Here is a 21,292-nt window from a genome sequence, read left to right on the forward strand (position 1 = left end):
GCACCTAAATTATTCAGACATACGCGTTAAACCAACCCGTTTAAACATTCATACAGACAAATAATCTCTGCAACTACAATTCAAAACCAGATCACCTCTCTGGTCAAGTTCCCGACCTACACAAATAAGTTATCCATGTACCACGACAAATAGGAATTAATACAGATCATTCAGCCAAGAACCCGACCAAAACAGGAATATAATGATAAACTGTTAATTGAAAATAATGAACAGATCTGACAGTAAAACAACTGCGCACGAGAGAAAATAAATAAAATAAAAATAGGTACTCAAAAACTGTCGTATTTTAACCTGAACTGTTATTTTATTTTTTTTTAAAGGGCTTACCTGTAAATCTGTTTTCAACCATTTGGAGTCCAACCTAGCTTGGGCAGCTAAACAGAAAGGCTCAGAAGACATCATCCTTCCCTAGAACTAATTCAGACCTCGAGACCTAGAGTGAAAAGAAAAAAAATAAAATAAAAGACACAAACATTAATACTCCCATAGAAAGAAAAGCCGTTAACAAAAGCATCAGAGAGATCCCAGCACAAAGAAACACCAACATGCCATCAAGAATAGCTGTCTCGCATTGCAATAGTTTGTCAATTATCTCAAGAACAAGGGTCAGAGCTCCGAAACAAGGGTGCTGCAACACAAATCCATCACCCAGAATACCTAAAACCATACTCCCTTCCCTAGAATAACAAAGACTGGAGGCCACTCCAGTTCACTGTATTGCTCGCATGTAATTGCTGCATGAAATAAATAATGTGTTCATTATAGGGAAATTAATCTCGGTCACAAATCAAAACGCACTTGAAACAGAGCAAAATTAAGGTAAGCTTGGGTGAAGCTCTGTAGTCTTGTTTAAAATACTATAGAATATAGCAAAGTCTTTGCTGACAACTACAGATGCATATTCTATATCGCACCAGGAGAGGTTCATTAAGACCAGTGAATCCCCCAGTGAGTCGGCCAAAAAGGGTAGTTTTGCATTCCGACAGTCGAAGATCTGGAACACTTAGCTAGTCAAAGGCTTTTGAATGGGGAATAGTTGTGGCTCAAGCTACAACTGTACACCAATGGCTGTACTGTGTGAATATACCAAGTGAGGTAAGGCCGTTTCCCCATGTTCCTGGGTGAGATGTAGCCATTCTTGTATTAGTACGTTGTATCATAAAACCTACCCCAACAATTAAAGCACACATCAGTAAGCGAAGGCACAGACGAAGCAATGTTGTTAGAACAGTTTCCTCTCCATCCCTTTTAAGGGTATATCCAATTTCTCTGTGTTGCAAGCAAAGAAAGTAGGGCAAATGTGGAAGATACCAGCGAGAATATGGAGAAAATGTGCAGATGTGCACTGAATGGAGTTTCAGTAGGTCACTGTGTTCAATAGACAGCATCTCTCTTCTACATGAAAATGACACAAAAACATGGACCACAATTACAATTTGATTAGCAGCATCTATAAGGTAGCTTCTGGGTATCCAGCATAACCCAGTGACCAGAAACTACCACTGAGGAACAAGGTGCTAGCACATAACGTTCCACATAAGATACAAACATATCATTTCGTCCATAATTTATGACCCTGTATGCTTTAAATTGTCCCAAACGCACAGAGTTAAATCCACATAGGTGTGTGTGTCAATTGGCCTGTGGGGAACAAAATTAGCTACTAGTAGATGTTGGTATCAAGCTAACGAGGCTCTTCTAGGCAAGAAACAGGAACTCAATAGCTCCAAGCTCCCCTTTAACGTCGAATCCTGCACAAAGAACGGCTTGTATTATTAAGCTAGCTGCTAGCCGGGACACATTTCCTTTAACAGATTGTGAATAAATGCATTTTAATGAGAATCCTTTCCATAAGCAGATATTTTTATAAATCTAGACTCGTCCAATAGAGATACAGATGGTTGAGTGAAACTTAAAACCGGTCACAGTGACATCCATGGGTTTTCAGATTTGGCACAAGCAAGGCGATAGAGATTGTAGAAGGGCACTAGGACATCCGAAATGAGCCTGCAGCTACCAATGAAAATAGGTGAGCTTCAAAGAGGGCGAACATGCAGCCCACTGGCACGGCTAAATCCTGTATAGCACATGAACATCCAAAAAGTTTCTGTTTTAAAGAGAGACAAAGCAAGTCAGTATGTGTTAGGGAGCCCAAGAAGCAAGGTACCTGGTGTAAGGGTGCAGAAGGAAGGCTTGAAAACAAAGGTGACATAGTTTTGGTTATCAACTTACCAACCAGTAAAGGGGTTGGAAAAAAGGCTTCTCTGTCCCTAAAGAGAAGAGTGGTGTCCCTGCCTGAAAGAAAACTAGTGAAAATGTCAGGATGTCAAATAAAGAGTATGGCACTGCCATGCCCCAAAAACTTACTTCTGACCCCAGAGCTGGCCAATGGTCCGGCATCACATGTCTCGGGATCCGGTCAGCCTCAGCCCCATAAAGCTAGACGATATTTTAAACTAGCGCTCCAGTCACTTGTAAGCAACACAACGAAAAACGCTTTGTATAACTTAAGCAAATATAACAACGGTAACATAATGTGCTCTGAGGCTGTGCACAGGACAGATTTGGTGATCTAATCTGCCCTGTGCACAGCCACAGAGCACCAGGGGAGTATCTGCATTGCAATTCCATACGGTCTCATTCGCCCCCACATACCGCCCACCCCTGCCCCAATCTACTTTTTTGGTAAGATTTGCGGTAGATAGCATTTTAACACAACACAAATAAAGCTGCAGAATCATTACAGATGCAGGAAACTCATCTGTTAGAGCTCTGTCCAGGCGCTCTGGGGCAAAATACATACAAACCTCATAATTTTCATATGGATTGCACCAACAGAAATGACTTCACAGAAAGGGACATCGCAAGGAGCATCCTCAGTCTTTGATACTTGAGGCACCATGGAAGCGACTTTAGAATAAGTTGCCATATGTAAGACAAGTGGCAAATGACATAGTAAAATACCTAAAAATTAAATACCTAAAAATTGCATTTATGGAGCAAATCTAAAAAAAAAATGTTTTTAAAAAGCCTGACTGTAAATAACAGCATGATATATTAACATGAGCTCAAAAATGAATCAGAGCTGCAGATAAGACACAGTGAGCCTCATTCCGACCTGGGCGCAAAGGGATACCGGGCACCGTTAAGGACATTGGTGCCGGTAATCCCTTTGTGCCCTATTCCGAGGTCCCCCAATGGGACCCGTAAGGTACTTTTGGTCAGACCAAACGTACCTTTCGGGTCCCGTTGGGGGACCAGGGCGCAAATAACGGTCTTGGCATGCGCAGGCCCGTTATTTACGCCCTCCCCATTGAGCCCTATCGGGGCTCAAATGGGAATGGGGATTGCCTTTTTCAATGGGGACTTACCGGTCCCTCCAGGGTCGGAATGGACCGGTAAGTCCCCATTGAACCAGGCCGGAGTCGGACCCGGTTTTGGAGGCAGCCATGGCGCAAGTAGCTCCATGACTACCTCCAAACTCGGAATGAGGCCCAGTGTGATTAAATGATCTGCCCAGGATCACACGCTTTGGTTAAATGGTGATGGGGACAATTTAAGCAACTGAGCACATCTTCACAGGTTTAATGGATACAGATATTTATTAAGGTTTCCCTTTGCATTTCATGCGTTTAAATAATACTTTATTTAATAAAGCAATGCCTTGGAAGCAAAGCACATTACGTAAGAAACGATCCTTTCAGAATTAAATGTACACATCATGATGGCTTTAGTTTTATTCTCCCCATAATTCATGCAAAGTCACAATAGCATCATATAGATTAATGTTAGCCTAACAAATCCTCCTTGGGTAAAGCCATAGTCATTATTTCATAAAGCCTGTAGCATTATGCACCCTTCTCACTGCTGATCACTCCCTCCCATGCACATTTCTAAAGGGACAAAAAGTCTGTGCTAATTCCCCATCCCATCAGTGCCCAATGGCTCACATAGCTCCTTGGGACACTTTCCTGGCAGCGGGACACCTCTCCCCCTCGGAAAGGGTATGGTCTCCTCCTGCCAGGACAACGACCGGGCTGAGCAGGAATTGCTCAGCACACATTGTCCTCCCAGCGGGACACCTTTCCCGTTGGGCACCCTAATTGAGGTGCCGAACGGAAGAGGTGTCCCAGTGACAAGAGTCCCAGTCAGGCTCTCAAACGAGCCTGCGGGGGGGCAGCTTGCTCCCCCTGCAGAGCACATTACATTACTGTTGGTTATATTTGCTTAAGTTTTACTTTCGCATTGTACAGAGCATTGGACCATGTACTGTACTTGGTTGTTTTTCTTTATCATCACCTAGTTTAGTGACCCGTTTCTCAGCTGGGTGCTTATAAGGAAATACTAGAGTTCACTGTCAGTTAGCAGTGAACTCTAGTATTTCCCTAGGGTGCTGCTAGGAGACGTGTGTGTTTAGTCTAGGGTCGGAGTATAAATAGTGTGGAGTTTGGAAAAAAAGCAGCATGAAAGAAATTGTGCCGTTTTAAAACTATTATTTGGACATTTCCTTTGATTGGAGGTCAACTGCCAGCTCCACCCCCCTCTGAACTCCGCCTCCTCAGAACTCCGCCCCCACCCCGACCCTTGTGCTATCCACCACCAAATTTTTACCATTTCCACCACTGTCTGACCCTAACCCTAATAACCTAAACCAAATGTGAGAGGCAATCTGAGCAATAGTGGGCACAGAGAGTTGTGCAAGACGCAGGAGTAGTGGGCACAGAGAGAGTTGTGCAAGACAAATAAAAGGTTTTTATGATTACTATAAGCGAATGTATGCGGAAGACTCAGAGTGCGATGAGTCGGAAATACAGGAAGCATTGAAGAGATTAATCTACCCGAACTAAATAAATATCAAAGAGAGACATGTTTGAGGTCCCCATAACAGAACTAGAATATGTGATTAAAGAATTACCAACGGCAAAGCCCCTGGAGCAGATGGACTTCCCAGTGAGTTTTATAAAGAATACAGATCGGAGATCCTAACGCCGCTGCTCGCAGTGCTTAACAAAGCACTGGACACTGGCAGATTGCCAAAGTCCTTGAGCGAGTCGATAATTGTCCCCCTTCTTAAACCTAACAAGCCTGATACAGACTGTGGCTCATATAGGCCCCTCTCGTTACTAAACCAGGATGGGAAGATTCTCACAGCAGTAATGGCACAAAGACTCAATCCAGTTATAGCCAAGCTTATACACCCGGACCAGGCAGGATATGTTCTTCTGCATAGAAATATTATGAACAACCTGAGAAGACTGCACCACATAGTAGACAATACTTGACGAGATGCACAGCAGTATGTGGTAGCGTCACTAGATGCAGTCAAGGCATTTGACTCAGTCAGGTGGCCCTGGCTGTTGTCAGTGCTGGAAAGGTTTGGCATGGGGCCCACGTACATCAAGTGGGTGAGACTGCTATATGAGGCACTGATAGCTAGGGTCAAGACGGGCATGGTCATCTCAGAACAATGGAAGTTCAGTAAGGGCACAAGTTGGAGCCACTGGCGGCTTATTTAAGGGCGGAAGATGGGGAGGCGGGCATAGACATACCGGGCAGGAGGCCTTTGATTTCATTGTAAGCAGATGACATGCTCCTATACTTGCAGCATCCTCAAACGATCTTACAATATATCCTAGATGTGATGGAACGATATGCTGCCTTATCAGGCATAACGATCAACCCACAGGTCGGGTCTGTTCCCTTTGGGAGGATACGCTGGAGAGCCTGTAAGCAGGCTACCAGTGTTGCCAATCAAGTGGCAGATAGACACATTCCGGTACCAGGGGGTGGACATATATCATAATCCTAACATGGAACACACACAACACAGTGAAAGCCATCAACAAAATTGAAAACCCCATGTCTTTTTGGGCCAGGCTGCCGTTGTCCATGATGGGTCGAGCAGCATTGCTAAAGATGGTGGTGCTGCCAAGGCTCTTACATTATTTTGAGAAGGTCCTGTGCGCGATACCGAAATAGTTTAAGAAATTGCATGGTATATCCAGGAGCTTCCTGTGGCATAATTCAAGGTGCAGGGTGGCATTGCGGGAGCTCCAAAACTCATATGAACGAGGGGGGGATTAAATTGCCAAATTTTGGAGGTATATTTTGTCGCAACCAGTTGCAATACGTGACAAGATGGCTGTCAGATGAACAAATGCTTCAATCACGACAATTGCGTACAAGTACTACTCCGTTCTTCTTGAACAAAGTAATTTGGATAACTGACCTGCACACAGTGTGCTCACTTGCTGAAACTAGGGTGGGCAATGTGGCACAGGGCTTGCCAGCTGAGTATGCGAGACCGTATTCCCCACAGATCCAGCTTGTTGCATTGGAGGGAGTAGATGAACAAGTGAGGTTAAAACGTAAGGAAGTACTGGGAACCCAGGGCGGTAGCGACAGTAGGAGATGCCTAGGGATTTTGAAGAACTGTCCGAAGCCACGGGGTACACCGGGGGCAGCACCTCACTTATGTCTGCCTTTAGAGGTACCTTAGATGCAGGTGGCCAGAGACAGAAGAACCACTGCAACTAGACATTCTATGATGTGCGAGAAGGGGCACACAAAGTCTTGTGGATATAGGAGTTATTGATGTCCAAAGTGGATAAAGAGTTAGGGCAAACAAAGCTGAGCTGGGAGGCAGACTTACAGGAGCCCATGTCGGAAGCAATGAGGACTAGAGCAATGGCCTACCACAAGAAGGTGTCTAGAAACGCACAACTTCAGCAGATTCAATTATGTGTGACCAGCAGGGCATATCTAACACCAAACAGAATGGCAAAGGTCAGCCCGGCAACACCACAATCATGCCCTAAGTGCGGGAAGACTAATGCAGATATGGTCCATATGTTTTGGGCCTGTACAGAGGTTGGCAGATTTTAGGAAGAAGCAGCCCAAGCATTAGCAAAGGCGGATATTACCTTGGATATCAGATCCCCCCCAGGCTTGTCTACTAGGAGGCTTTGCTAGGCCCAAACGGCCGATATACATGAGTAAGCTTAAGGACCTGCCATATATACTGGCAAAAAGGATAGCGATGGGATGGAAGATACAGACTAGGCGTAGGGTACAGGTGTAGTGGAGGGACCTGTTAAAAAGGGCGAATGCAGAAACAGTGGTGTGGCAAGAAGCAGTAGGTCGGGACAGAGACCAAGGAGGAGGGTGGGGCAGCCGATTGTGGATGTAGCCACTTCAACACAGTGCAGTAATCGACCAGAGGACACCCTGGTGCAAGAGGGTACAGGTAATAGAGGAGCGGAGAAGGAATAAGATGGGGCGGGGAGAAGAGCCATCAGGTGCGATGTAGGCCGGGGTAGCGGGCGGGATGTAGGGGGGCAGACTAAGTCAGAAAGTAATGCAATATGTGAATGGTGCACAAGGTCTCTAAATTGCTGGAGTTTATAAGAAAAGAAAAATTGTTTTAAAAAGAAACCTAAACCAAATGTGTACGGGTGTGCTCTTCCAAAGTAAACTGTTAATGAAAGTTTGCGTCAACAGAAAAGTTCCCAATGTCTTGGGTGATCAAAACGACCAATGAAATGTTTCACAATGTATAACATAATGGATTACTAGTTCCTTTCACCTGGATTCCTTCTGTTTTCTTTATCTCCTTAGGTCCCAGACCCCTTATCTTCTTGGACAAATTTCATTGTACTTTTATATTCACTTATGGGTGCGAGGATCAGGCTCGCAGTTCTATATGGTACCAGCTTGGTGTACTCTCCTGCCAAGCATAGGTTTTCTGCTAATCTGTCCCTTTTGCTTTTAGGGTCCCAGACTCACTTATTCTTTTCTCGTGTGGCTGCGGGTCCTAGACTTGTGTGGTCGAAATAGCTTGGTTTACTCTCCTGTCAAGTGTATGCTTTCTTGTGGACCGTTTCTCTCTGGGTCCCAGACCCTCTTACTCTTTGTCTCCGATATTGGTGCAGGTCTCAGACGATCTTATCACATGTTCTGCAGTTGCTCCCCGAATCACCAGGAATTCTTGGTCTGCCCCCATACCTGTTTCTGTGGTTCACGCCTTCCGAGCAGCGGTGCTTCGCTCTGAGGTACCAGCAGCTTTCGGGGGTTTGCTGCAGTCAGCGGCGTCCCCGCTGGAAAATTTGCATTTGGATTTCTCTTCTCGATGGCGGTCACTCCGCTAGTCTTCTCCCATCTCGGGATGGGGCTTTGCTTTCCAGCAGCTAGCCGGGTCTAGGGACACCCAGAGGTTTGTTTGGGCAGTGAGCAAAGTAGCTAATTCTCTGAACTACCTTTGTGCTCGCATTCGCCTCCATTCAGGGCGTCTCCTGCAGTAGTCCCTTGTTTCTTCATTGGAGGATGGCACTCTCCAAGCTGGTTTCTCCCTGTGGTTTTGACTTTCCCTTGGCCAAAAAAATGCAATGAGAGACTAGACCGTTCACTCCGGTTCTCTGGACTGATCTTCATACTCCTGGTCATCTTCTTCATAGTACTTCTATTGGAGTTATATGGGAAAGAGTGGGTGTTTTCAGGGTCGCTAGTCAGGTCTAACATACGAGGTTGGTTGACCTCACCATAGATGACATTGGCACTGACTGGGAAAAGGGAAGGAGTGCTTGGTTTGGGGAAGGAAGGAATTCTGTGTTCTCTGGGAATGGTCGTCCCTAATCCCATAAGGAGTTTCCTCTCCCATCTGATCCTCCCCCACCCCCATGCACCACCCCCAAGGGGACTATTGTGCTGTGGAGGCACCGCCCGGCCCCAAAGGAAAAGTTTCCCCCTAGGGGAGAAGGGACAACATCCACAGATTCGTTACACTGAGCAAGCATTACAATCCAACAAAGAAATCTTTGGGGATGCGTTACTACCCTGAGACCTATACATACAACCTCTACATATACTAACCAAATCAACATGGAAGATAAAAGCCTCCAATCACATAGCAAAAGAATGGACATCACTAAGGGTAAGACTTGGTCGTAATAGCCAGGCTGTAGGTTTCATATGCAAGAATGGCTCACAGCCCAAGTGCTTCATTGCTGCTGTGTGCTCTGAATTAATTACTCTACTATATGCCTAAAAAGGCAATCATTGTGAAAGGTGCAGAAAAGTTTTATCTATCTAAGCGAGGGTCAGCAACATTTGGCTATCCAACTACCTTCAGCATAAAACAGCATAGTATGTGGAAATATCATTGGATATGCAGTACTAAACATCTGGCGGCGACATAGGCTTCAGACTCCTCCATGACCTAAAGCAATGACTCACAAGGAAGGGTTATGTTGTCCAATAGATATTTCATTTGATTACATTACCGGTGCATGGATATTCTTATTATTTTACCAAGGGGTCGCACTAACTTCACCAGCACAACAAAAAAAACACTCCGGGCATAAGAATTGAATTATTTAACTGAAATAAAGTATCCCGATTGATTTTACATACATGTTTTAGGCACCCCTAAAGAAAAAACTCGGATCACATGAACCACAAAAGAGTTGGACTGGTCGCCGAATCCTGCAACCACACAGACGCCTTGTATGAGTGCACCCGGGAAGAGATAACAGGGATCTCAGCCAAAAGAAAGGCCCCTTTCCCCTACTCTATTTTTCTTCGGACACTGCAACCAATTACATATGTAGCCACACCAGAGATCCTCGCCAGGGACATGTTTACTCAAACGAGATCCCCAACGATACATTGTTTGCTCAGTACACATGTTGTGGGCGTTCAGAGTAGGTAAACCTTGATTTGCTTTCTGTATAAAATGCGATTGCCAGTTAGTTACTTAGTTATGGAAATATGCTAAAAGAATGATCTCGAGGAACATAGTAAGGATGGAATGGTGTTGGAGTGATGGGTAAAAAACCGCTGCGTTTCATAAGGTCATTGAAATGGTTTTGGTTGATAACGTAAGGTGATGAACGTACAAATAGTAAAGCTCACTAAATTGTTTGGCATTGGCAGGAGAAAAGATGAAGCCAACTACCCAGCACAGCTAAAGTGGGTGGGGAGTATTACAGAATGGCAGCAATGTTGCACGAAGGGGCTGCAGGATGGGGCAAAAAGGAATAGGATCGAACAAGGAGGACAGCATGGATGAGCGTAGGAGAGAATAGGTACCATCCTAGGGATAGAATCGAGAGGGAAGGTATGGCAAAGGGTGCTTAGCCAGGTGGTGGGAAAAATCTGATAGCTTACGAGCAGAGGCCACGTTCGCCCGTATTGAGTATTCTTACCTGTCTGCTGGACCCAGAGAACACTCTAGTACCCTCTCCCCAGCTTCGCGCAGTCCCCACTCCGCCTCCCAGGCGACCGACCTCCCTCTGCGGTTCCAATCCTCAGCCGAACACCATCACCCGGGACATAGCGGTGACAGTGAGAGCAGCTCAGCCAATCACAAATTTAGAAGGAGGTGTGGCCACCAGACTAAGGCACTAATCGTCACGACGCTGTTGGGAGGGACATCCGCCGAGTAAATACTATAGAGTTGCACGACCAACATCTAGCTAGACCACAGCCGCAGAGCAGTAGAGAGATGGATTTGCTTCCTCTTTCCTGTCAAGTGACTTCCAGATTGCCATTTTAGAACGGGCTAACATTTGCGCTCAAATGCTTTAAAAAATATTCTCGAACCATGCTTTGGTTGTATCATCAATTATTATAATAACTATGATGTACCTCACTTTTTATGCAGTTTACCATACCATAATGTCTACTTAATTATTCATAACCTTCAATCAAATTCAATTAACTGTAAAATATAATCTACCAAAACTAATACAATTTTCTGCTGCAACTCAGGACACATTTTTTTAACACAGCGGAATTCTTTTGTGAAACAATCTTGCAGTTTAATAATTTTATTATTTTAAATAAGAACATAATGATGAACAACAAATCGGTGAACTAAGAAAAGTACATTAAATATTCAAAGAACATGTCAGAACCGAGCAAAACAGAGAGTCAATAAGCATTATTTAAATCTAAGTCAATAATCATATTAGAATTGTGTAAATGGGAGAGGAATACAGGGGAAAATCAAAGACAAATGGACATGACAGGACACAAGGGAAGGAGAGAAAATAACAATATAATATCAATATGCAATTAAATATTAATTTTGAGAATTAAGCTCTTGATGAAATAAATTACATTTTTTGTTAAACTTGTGTTTAACACCAAAAGAAGAGGCATAGCATTTTTCAATCATATTTCATACATGCCAACCCTCTTGATTTGGCAGGAGATTCACGATTTTTTTGTGTGAAAAATACTGCTGTTTTTCACGTTCTCCCACCTAAAATAATTATTTCCCCAATGCATTCCTATGTAGAAATCTCTCTCCCAGATGTGTCGGAATGTTGGCATGTATGATAACCATTTGACAAACCCATAGCTCTCAACTCACACACTTTTGGCGGGTGTCACCCGCCTTGTAAACAGCGGAATCACCCGCCAAGCCGTCTGCACGCCCATTCGTTTCAATGGGCCTCTCACCCGCCAAAAATAAAATCGGATGTTTTCACCCGCCTTTCTGACATAAATGGTTGAGAGCTATGCAAACCCCATTTGACCAGTAAATACTATCCCATTCATTCAACACTTGTGGGCAACACAGGCCCCACTGTCAGAAGAATCTGTGTCAGCAGTCAGCCACATAGGTGCCAAGTGCCAACTTTTTCATTTTCGCTATTGGGGCAGAAATGTCCACTTCGATTGAAGCAAGGGAACCCCACGCATACCAGGGCCGAAACAACTAATTTTACAGCAGAAATTGGAAAAAAGGCGACTTACCCAAATGAGAAGAGTGCAGAGGATGTGCTTTTTTAATGTGTGTTAATTTAAAAAGTGCACAGTTCACCTTATTTTCAAAGGTGAACTGTACATTTTTGGGAGGCATGTCAACAGTGCAACATATGCACCTGACAGTGACAGCCCCCTTGCATACATTAGCATACCTGCCAACATTCTGGATCCCCTGGGAGGGAGATTTTATCATGGAAGTGAGAAAATTAAATGTCCCCATTGAACCGCATTGAGGTTTGGGAAATTTTAGGTGGGAGACAGTCAAAAAAAGAAACATTTTTGACAGAAAAATCGGGAGTCCCCCACCTAAATCGGGAGGGTTGTCATGCCAACCCTTCTGATTTACGCAGGAGTCTACCGATTTTTTGGTGAAATATATTATATAAATACACGCTCTACCGCCTACAATAATTATTTCCCCAATGCATTCCTATGGAACATTTCAGTATCCCGATTTCTCGAGCCAAATCTCCCTCCCAGGTGCCTGGGAATATTGGCATGTATGCATTAGTGTCAGAGGTGCTCTCCTGACACAAATTTATGACAGACTCCCATCACCCATGTGGGTCTGTGAGCACATTTCCGAGTTACTGTTACGCTCACCTGGCATCCACGGGGGCACCACACGATACTGGATGGAGGTCTAAGCGCTATCCCGGACCCTTCTCTGCTTGGTTATGTGCCAGACATTGGACAGCGCCTATAACAGGAGAATGGAGGGTTAAGTACTGGTTCTGTGATGGGTGGACTCCCAGCTCCCTCTACTCCAAATCCCCTCCCTTGGGGTTACTGCTCACCTTAGGTTTTTGTGCGTTGAACTCTCTGTCCTGTGTCTCTGTGCAGGGGCGCGTGGTTGGTGCGGGCGTTCCGTGGACCTAGTTGCTTCACTGGTCCGTGTGCCCTTATGTTGGGTCCAGACAAGCTGTGACTCCGACTCTGCTTGCTGTCTTCCAGGTGAGTTATAATGTCTTTTCCGTCTTTATTCTGTCTCTTTCCTTCCCTCTGTTTTTCTCTGTCTTCTCAGCGTCTTGCTCCACTACGCTGTTCCCTAACAATGTCTCTTTTTGTTTTCGCAGGGATGGTTGCGATCTCGGAGTTGCCGCGCCAATGGCGAAGACCACAGTGAGTTATTGATGTGCAGAGCGCTGCGCTGTTTATTGTGTTAATTGCTAAACTGTGTTCTCTTCTCTTTGTACAAGTTGCAGTGATGTGCTGGAGTGATGAGCGATCGAAGCGCTGCTTGCCCAGGTAAGTGCGTTGTTAATGCTGACCTTGTTCCTTCTCCCTTGCAGGTTGCAGTGAAACCCGGAGATGGGCGAGGTAAGAGAAGTGCAGGGGGCTGCGAGGACTCGCTGCTTGCCCAGGTAAGAATTGTTATTAATGCTGTCCTTGTTTCTTTACCTTTGCAGGTTGCGGCGAACTCCGTAGATGGGCGAGTTAAGCGAAGCGCAGGATGGATTCAAGACCTGTTACTTCACAGGTAAGTGTTCTGGCTCGCTAATGCTGTTCTTGTTCTTCCAGGATATTAATGGAATCCGGATCTAGGGCTTCAGGATCAGGCCGTCGGAGAAACAGATGATCAGGAGCTGGACACAAGGAGCGTTACGCTGCAGGAGTGCAGAATAACGCAAAGCATGTTCTGCTGTTTGGGTGTGGTTTAAATTGCCCAGGTAAAGTAGTTCCACGCCAAGTAGTTCCAGGCCCAGCCACACCCAAAACACTAGACTGCATGGCTTGGTCCTAAAGAACTGAGCTGTGTAATAGGCCTCCATGTTGGATTAAGGTCCAAAACTGGTATTGCTTTATTCCTGATAATGAGCCTGCGCCAAAGGTGCCAGGACTGACTCCATGTATGTTTCTGATGGAGTTTTAAGGCCCTTGGGGCCAGTGTGAAGGGCTTTAGCCCCACTGCTGCCAGGGGGCTGTTATACCTCAGGGGGTCAGGGGCATGGATCATGACAGCAATCCCCCTAAGGCCCCTCTCAAGGTATTTCCTCCGTCCGGCCCTGGTTTGGTCGGATGGTTCTGATGAAAATGTCTTACCAGGCGTGGTGCATGGACATGCTCGCTAGGCTCCCATGTCCTGTCCTGCGGGCAGTATCCCTTCCAGTCCACTAAGTAATATAACTTGGACCTGGTGAGTTTAGAATCTAGGAAGTCCTTGACTTCAAATTCGGGTTCTCCGTTAACCATTACCGGATTTGGCGCCTCTATTCGCGCTTGGACTCTCATCATCTCAGTCCCCAGTACCAGCTACGGAAGTACGGAATCCACACCTTTGGTCTCTCATCTTCACAGCCTCCAGTACCAGCTACGGGAGTACAGCTTCCACACCTTTGGACTCTCATTACCTCAGCCTCCAGTGACTGTTACGGGAGTAGGCTCGCACACCTTCGGACTCTCGTCACCACAACACCCATTGCCAGCTACGGGAGTACGCTCCCACTACTTGGGACTCTCAACTTCTCAAGACCTCCCGTGCTAGTTTCTGGAGAACAACTCTCTCATCTTTGAACTCCGGAGCAGTCCACTAAGTAATATAACTTGGACCTGGTGAGTTTAGAATCTAGGATGTCCTTGACTTCAAATTCGGGTTCTCCGTTAACCATTACCGGATTTGGTGGTGTTTTGACTCGCGTTCCATGCTGAACAGGTTTTAAGAGTGACACGTGGAATACTGTGTCACGCTTACCGGGAGACCGGGGTTCATTGCTCACGCTCTTCCTCCCTGGCGCCTCTATTCGCGCTTTCGCGCTTGGGGAGGCGCCGGGGGGAGAGCTCCGGGGACATGGGCTGCGGCTCCTCGGCGCGTGCGTCAGGGACCACGGTCACGGTCCCGCGCATGCGCCGTGGGGCGGTCACCCAGGATTGGAGCAGCTTGCTGCTCAAGCCTCATTCTGGGTCCGCCGGCGCCTGGCAACCATCAGGCTTGCGCTCCGGGCCTCGCAGGCGCCGGCGGCCCATAAAGGGAGAGACGCGGTCGGGAGCAGATCGCGTCTCAACGCGTTCTGTTCCGGATCGTGTCCTCGCTCACCCTTGCTTAGCTCAGCTTAGCCTTTTCCCCAGTTTCCTGACCTGCTCCCCCTCTCCTTTTGCCTGTTGCCTTTTGGTCTCCCCTTGGGCAAGTTGTTCCCAGGTCTCTCCCCCCCGGTTCCAGTCTGCTTCCCTTCTCTTCCTGGTTCCTCTCCCTTGCCAGCCCTGGTTTTCCTGCCTGCCTACTCCCTCCTATCCTCCTGGTCAGGCCATTTCTCTGTGGTTCCCTCCAGTGCTTCTCTTGGGACTTTCTCCATTTTTTGGACTCTCATCATCTCAGTCCCCAGTACCAGCTACGGAAGTACGGAATCCACACCTTTGGTCTCTCATCTTCACAGCCTCCAGTACCAGCTACGGGAGTACAGCTTCCACACCTTTGGACTCTCATTACCTCAGCCTCCAGTGACTGTTACGGGAGTAGGCTCCCACACCTTCGGACTCTCGTCACCACAACACCCATTGCCAGCTACGGGAGTACGCTCCCACTACTTGGGACTCTCAACTTCTCAAGACCTCCCGTGCTAGTTTCTGGAGAACAACTCTCTCATCTTTGAACTCCGGAGCTTCGCCTCTTCAAAGATATCTCCTTCTACTTCACCTGCCTGTGCTTGCACAGTTCCGTCGTCACTGAATCCAGCTTGTGGCGTTGGGAATTGGTCCATCTTCTACCCAGTATCCATTCAGGGTGGAGGAGGGGCTGGTTGCTTGCGTCACCCAATCTTCTTGTCAGCCTGGCTGCCCCGTCGAGATCGACCAGGAATTCAGGTACGCAACATTCCTGTGATTCTCACCTTAACAGATTGAGACGCCTACCTTCCGATCTGGAAATGGAAGACAGACAGGACCTGCGGAACGAGTTGCAAGCCCTCAGAGCAGAAATGACTGCCTTACACCAAGAAAATCAAGTCTTACGTCAGATGGTAACTCAGGGGACAGGAGGTGCTCCGCAGGCTAAAAGTTCTTTGGCCCATACTGCCCCAATCAGGTTCGATGGAGACCCACGTCGAGTGGCGGAATTCTGCAACCACTGTCATATCCACTTCCTTTTCAGGTCTACCTATTTCAATAATGATAAGGCCAAGATCGGATATATCTTGGGAAATTTAACTGGGAATGCCCTAGCCTGGGCTACACCTTTTGTGGCTACTAATAGCCCCATTTTGAATGATTTTGCTGCTTTTGAGAAGGCATTCTTGGAGGTTTTTCAGACACCCAATCTGGCTGCCGCTGCACAGAATCAGCTAATGGACATCAAGCAGGGCAGTTCCGACATAATAACATACATCAGTCGCTTCCGCCTGCTGGCTACAGATTCACAATGGCCAGAAGTCACGCAAAAGACCCTGTTTCGCCGGGGGTTGAGGGAGGAATACAAGGACGAACTACTTCACATCCCCGAACCTGAGAGTCTCCAACTCTTAATTAATCAGGTGCTTCGCATAGACCAGAGACTAGCCGAACGAAAGGCTGAGAGACGTCGGCTGGAGAAAGTCGATCCCAGAACAGCCAGTCTTCCCGCTGGGGCTTTTGGTTCAACAGAATCTGGACCAGAACCTATGCAGTTGGGAGCAGTGAGAGGGCCGTTATCGGACGAGGAGAGAAGACGAAGAAGAACTTTACGCCTATGTCTGTACTGTGGTGCTGCCGGACACTACTTGGGAATGTGTCCTTTACGGCCACAGAAGAAGAAGTCGGGAAACTAGAGGACCTGTCGTGTGGAGGAAAGGCAACGACAGGTCTCACCCCTTTTTCAGACCTTTCCACCTTTTGCTCGATTCTTCTTCCCATGCAACCTGCTGTTCTACAAACATTGAGGGTTCAGATTCAACTGCCCGGTCGGACGCTTGAAGTTTTTGGGCTGTTGGATAGTGGAGCGTCTGGCAATTACATCGATGAGGATTTTGCTAGCAGCCACAAGATTCCTCTTTTGCCCAGACACACAGCCCTTCCTGTGGAGGTTATTGACGGCACTCTTTTGTCTTCTGGACCGGTTCGTCTGCACACTGTAGGATTAAGTCTTCGGATCGCCGATCACGTGGAGAGGCTTGCTTTGGACGTTATCAGGTCACCTACCTATAAGTTGGTCTTAGGGTTACCTTGGCTCCAGCATCACAATCCGGTTATTGATTGGAGGACGCACACCTTGACCTTCTCCTCCACCTCTTGTACCTCGAAATGCAGCTTGCCAGTCCAGACTCTGGTTTCTTCGACTAATTTGGAACTTCGCGACAAGGGGACCAGCCTTTGTTCCGCATTACTGATTCCTCCTGAGTATGCCGACTTCGAGCAAGTTTTTGCTGAACCAAGTAACATACCCCTGCCACCTCATCGGTCGTTCGATTGTGCCATAGAACTGTCTCCTGGTGTTGAGATTCCCCATGGCAAACTGTACGCTTTGTCTCGGGAGGAGAGACGAGTGTTGCAGGATTACTTATCGGACTGTTTGAGTAAGGGGTACATCGTAACATCCAAATCTCCCGCTGGATTTCCTTTGTTTTTTGTAAAGAAAAAGGAAGGCACTTTAAGACCCTGTGTAGATTACCGGCAATTAAATGATATTACCATCAAAGACCGTTACCCACTACCGTTGATTCGTAGTATCCTTGAGACCCTACATCAGGCTCGGATTTTTACTAAGCTTGATCTTCTAGGGGCCTATCATCTGGTCCGCATCAAGAGTGGAGATGAATGGAAGACAGCATTTAAGACACCATTTGGGCATTTCGAATACAGGGTGATGCCTTTTGGTCTGTGCAATGCCCCTGCGGTTTTCCAACGGCTCATGGATCACATCTTTGGAGACGTAATTGGAATCTCAGTCTGGATTTATCTGGATGACATTTTAATCTTTTCCAGATCAAAGGAGGAACACATAAGTCATGTACGAGAGGTCCTTAATCGACTTTTCCACAATCATCTGTTTGTTAAGGCGGAGAAGTGTTCCTTTCATCAATCCAGGATAGAATTCCTAGGTTTCGTAATAAGTCAATCTGGTATTGAGATGGATTTCAAGAAAGTCCAAGCAATTCAAGAGTGGCAACAGCCTCATGATGTAAGGTCATTGCAAAGCTTTTTGGGATTCGCCAACTTTTACAGGCAATTCATTCCACGCTTCTCTGAGATCTCTGCACCTCTCACTAGACTGACGAGCAGCAAGATTGCTTTCCTGTGGGACTCTTCTGCCACACAAGCTTTTGACGCCTTGAAGTCAGCCTTTATGGCCGCTCCGATCCTACGCCACCCACAGGATGACTTGCCCTTCATTGTTGAAGCAGACGCTTCGGACTTTGCTGTTGGGGCAGTACTTCTACAGAAGGATCCCGCTACATCGGTTGAACATCCCGTGGCTTACTTCTCTCGCAAGGTGAATCCTAGCGAAAGGAATTATGCAGTTATTGAGAAGGAACTGTTGGCTATCAAGATAGCGTTTGAGGAATGGAGACACCACCTATTGGGAGCCCGCTTCTCGGTTGAGGTCCGTACTGATCACCGAAACCTGCAGTATTTGCGCTCCTTGCAATGTCGGACACCCAGGCAAGCTCGGTGGGCCTTCTTCTTTTCTCCGTTTGTGTTTCATATTACTTACATCCCCGGGTCCTCGAATTTAAGAGCAGATGCCTTGTCTCGATCCTTGGAGATAGAGAAGAAAGAAGACAACTCCAGTCAGATTCAACCACTGATCTCTTCTCATCATTTTCTATCGACCTTATCATCACTCTTACAGTCAATAACAGACGCCACCCGGTCTGATTCTTGGAGGTCAGTTTTGCTTCAACGGCCCTCAATATCTGAAAATCATGGCCTCTTATTCTTTCGGAAAAGACTGTACGTCCCTGAAGGAGAGATACGTGATGGCATTTTGCACGGTGTTCATGATTCCCCCATTGGAGGCCATCGAGGGATTCGTGCAACACAAGAATTACTATCACAACAATTTTGGTGGCCTGGCTGGGCTGGAGAGGTTCGGAGATATGTACAGGCCTGTCCGATCTGTGCTCAATCCAAAGTTCCCAGACAACATCCTTTGGGGTTGCTTTCTCCTACTGAATTACCGCCATACCCTTGGCACTCAATTGCTACCGACTTTATTGTCGACCTTCCTCCTTCTGCAGGGCACACTTGTATTATGGTCGTTGTGGACTGTTTTACGAAATATGCCCATTTCATCCCTTTCGTGAAGATACCTACCGCGGTCCAGATGGCCACAGCTTTTCTACACGAAATCTATCGTTTACATGGTCTTCCTGAGAAAATCATCTCTGACCGAGGGGCTCAGTTTCTCTCTTCCTTTTGGAGTAAAGTTTGTGGTCATCTTGGTATCCATAGAGCCTTAAGCTCGGGTTATCATCCGCAGTCCAATGGTCTCACAGAAAGAACGAACCAGACACTGGAAACCTACCTCCGTAGTTTTGCAAATGCCACGCAAACCAATTGGAGTACCTATCTAGATTTAGCTGAGGTGTCCTACAATAATTCTTTTCATTCTTCCATTGGGACCAGCCCCTTTCATTGCTCTATGGGACAACATCCCAAGTTGTTTCCTTTCCACCCTGCGCCGACCAGTACGGTTCCTTCCGCTGATGCCTTGGTTTCAACTATCCAACGGCAGCATGAATTGGCACGTAACTCTTTGAAGGCTGCTCGTGACCATATGAAGGTTCAGGCTGACCGTAGGAGGCGGGTGGAACCTGATTTCCAGGTTGGGGATAGGGTTTGGCTGTCCTCTAAGAATCCGCCTCTTTGCAACCTACCTGTTAAATTGGCTCCTCGGTACTTTGGCCCATTTAGGATTGTTAAACGCCTGTCCTCTGTGGCTTTTCGTCTCCAGCTGCCCCGTTCGTGGCATGTTCATCCTGTTTTCCATGTTTCCCTCCTGAAGCCCTATGTGGTAGATCCCTATGGTCGTACCGGTGCTTGTCCGGCCCCTGTTCTGGTACAGGGGGTTCCAGAATTCGAGGTTCAGGAGATCTGTGATGCCCGCTATCGCAGGGGGGTGCTCCATTTCCTGGTGGATTGGAAGGGGTACCCGGCCTGTGATCGCACTTGGGAACCCTCTCGGCATGTGCACGCTCCGCGTCTTGTGCGCGAGTTCTATCACCGGTTTCCCTGGAAACCTGGGGCTCCGGGCCTTCCTGGGAGGGGGTATAGTGTCACGCTTACCGGGAGACCGGGGTTCATTGCTCGCGCTCTTCCTCCCTGGCGCCTCTATTCGCGCTTTCGCGCTTAGGGAGGCGCCGGGGGGAGAGCTCCGGGGACATGGGCTGCGGCTCCTCGGCGCTTGCGTCAGGGACCACGGTCACGGTCCCGCGCATGCGCCGTGGGGCGGTCACCCAGGATTGGAGCAGCTTGCTGCTCAAGCCTCATTCTGGGTCCGCCGGCGCCTGGCAACCATCAGGCTTGCGCTCCGGGCCTCGCAGGCGCCGGCGGCCCATAAAGGGAGAGACGCGGTCGGGAGCAGATCGCGTCTCAACGCGTTCTGTTCCGGATCGTGTCCTCGCTCACCCTTGCTTAGCTCAGCTTAGCCTTTTCCCCAGTTTCCTGACCTGCTCCCCCTCTCCTTTTGCCTGTTGCCTTTTGGTCTCCCCTTGGGCAAGTTGTTCCCAGGTCTCTCCCCCCCGGTTCCAGTCTGCTTCCCTTCTCTTCCTGGTTCCTCTCCCTTGCCAGCCCTGGTTTTCCTGCCTGCCTACTCCCTCCTATCCTCCTGGTCAGGCCATTTCTCTGTGGTTCCCTCCAGTGCTTCTCTTGGGACTTTCTCCATTTTTTGGACTCTCATCATCTCAGTCCCCAGTACCAGCTACGGAAGTACGGAATCCACACCTTTGGTCTCTCATCTTCACAGCCTCCAGTACCAGCTACGGGAGTACAGCTTCCACACCTTTGGACTCTCATTACCTCAGCCTCCAGTGACTGTTACGGGAGTAGGCTCCCACACCTTCGGACTCTCGTCACCACAACACCCATTGCCAGCTACGGGAGTACGCTCCCACTACTTGGGACTCTCAACTTCTCAAGACATCCCGTGCTAGTTTCTGGAGAACAACTCTCTCATCTTTGAACTCCGGAGCTTCGCCTCTTCAAGGATATCTCCTTCTACTTCACCTGCCTGTGCTTGCACAGTTCCGTCGTCACTGAATCCAGCTTGTGGCGTTGGGAATTGGTCCATCTTCTACCCAGTATCCATTCAGGGTGGAGGAGGGGCTGGTTGCTTGCGTCACCCAATCTTCTTGTCAGCCTGGCTGCCCCGTCGAGATCGACCAGGAATTCAGGTACGCAACATTCCTGTGATTCTCACCTTAACATACGGGATGGATCTGCATATTTGGTGGTAAAGCTAGTTTTACTGCCACAGGATTTATAATAGCCTTGATGGTATAGGGCCCTAGATATCTGGGACAAAATGTTCGAGTTCCTCTTATGGGCACATGCCGAGACGCCAACCAGACTTTATCTCCGACTTGGTAGTCTG

At 47.4% G+C, this 21,292-nt stretch overlaps 1 protein-coding gene and 1 long non-coding RNA gene across 5 annotated transcripts in view; one reads left to right on the top strand and one right to left on the bottom strand.

Moving 5' to 3' along the window:
* HERC2 (HECT and RLD domain containing E3 ubiquitin protein ligase 2) overlaps positions 1–10,377 on the bottom strand; it is a 2,956,340-nt gene extending 2,945,963 nt beyond the window's left edge. For 3 of the 4 annotated variants that reach the window (XM_069636605.1, XM_069636607.1, XM_069636603.1), the window contains exons 1-2: positions 10,224–10,377; positions 349–454 (exon numbers count right to left, since the gene is read on the bottom strand). In XM_069636605.1, the coding sequence (XP_069492706.1) occupies positions 349–423 (75 nt within the window). In that variant the 5' untranslated portion in view covers positions 424–454; positions 10,224–10,377. The remainder of the gene's footprint in view (positions 1–348; positions 455–10,223) is intronic. The other variant, XM_069636606.1, reaches the window with a different exon arrangement.
* Positions 1–21,292, top strand: part of LOC138526181 (uncharacterized) — a 270,656-nt gene that overhangs the window by 158,228 nt on the left and 91,136 nt on the right. The gene's annotated exons all lie outside the window — the stretch shown is intronic.

The sequence above is a fragment of the Ambystoma mexicanum genome, chromosome 7p (assembly GCF_040938575.1).
Source record: "Ambystoma mexicanum isolate Mex_15411 chromosome 7p, UKY_AmexF1_1, whole genome shotgun sequence".
NCBI classification, from domain to species: Eukaryota; Metazoa; Chordata; class Amphibia; order Caudata; family Ambystomatidae; genus Ambystoma; species Ambystoma mexicanum.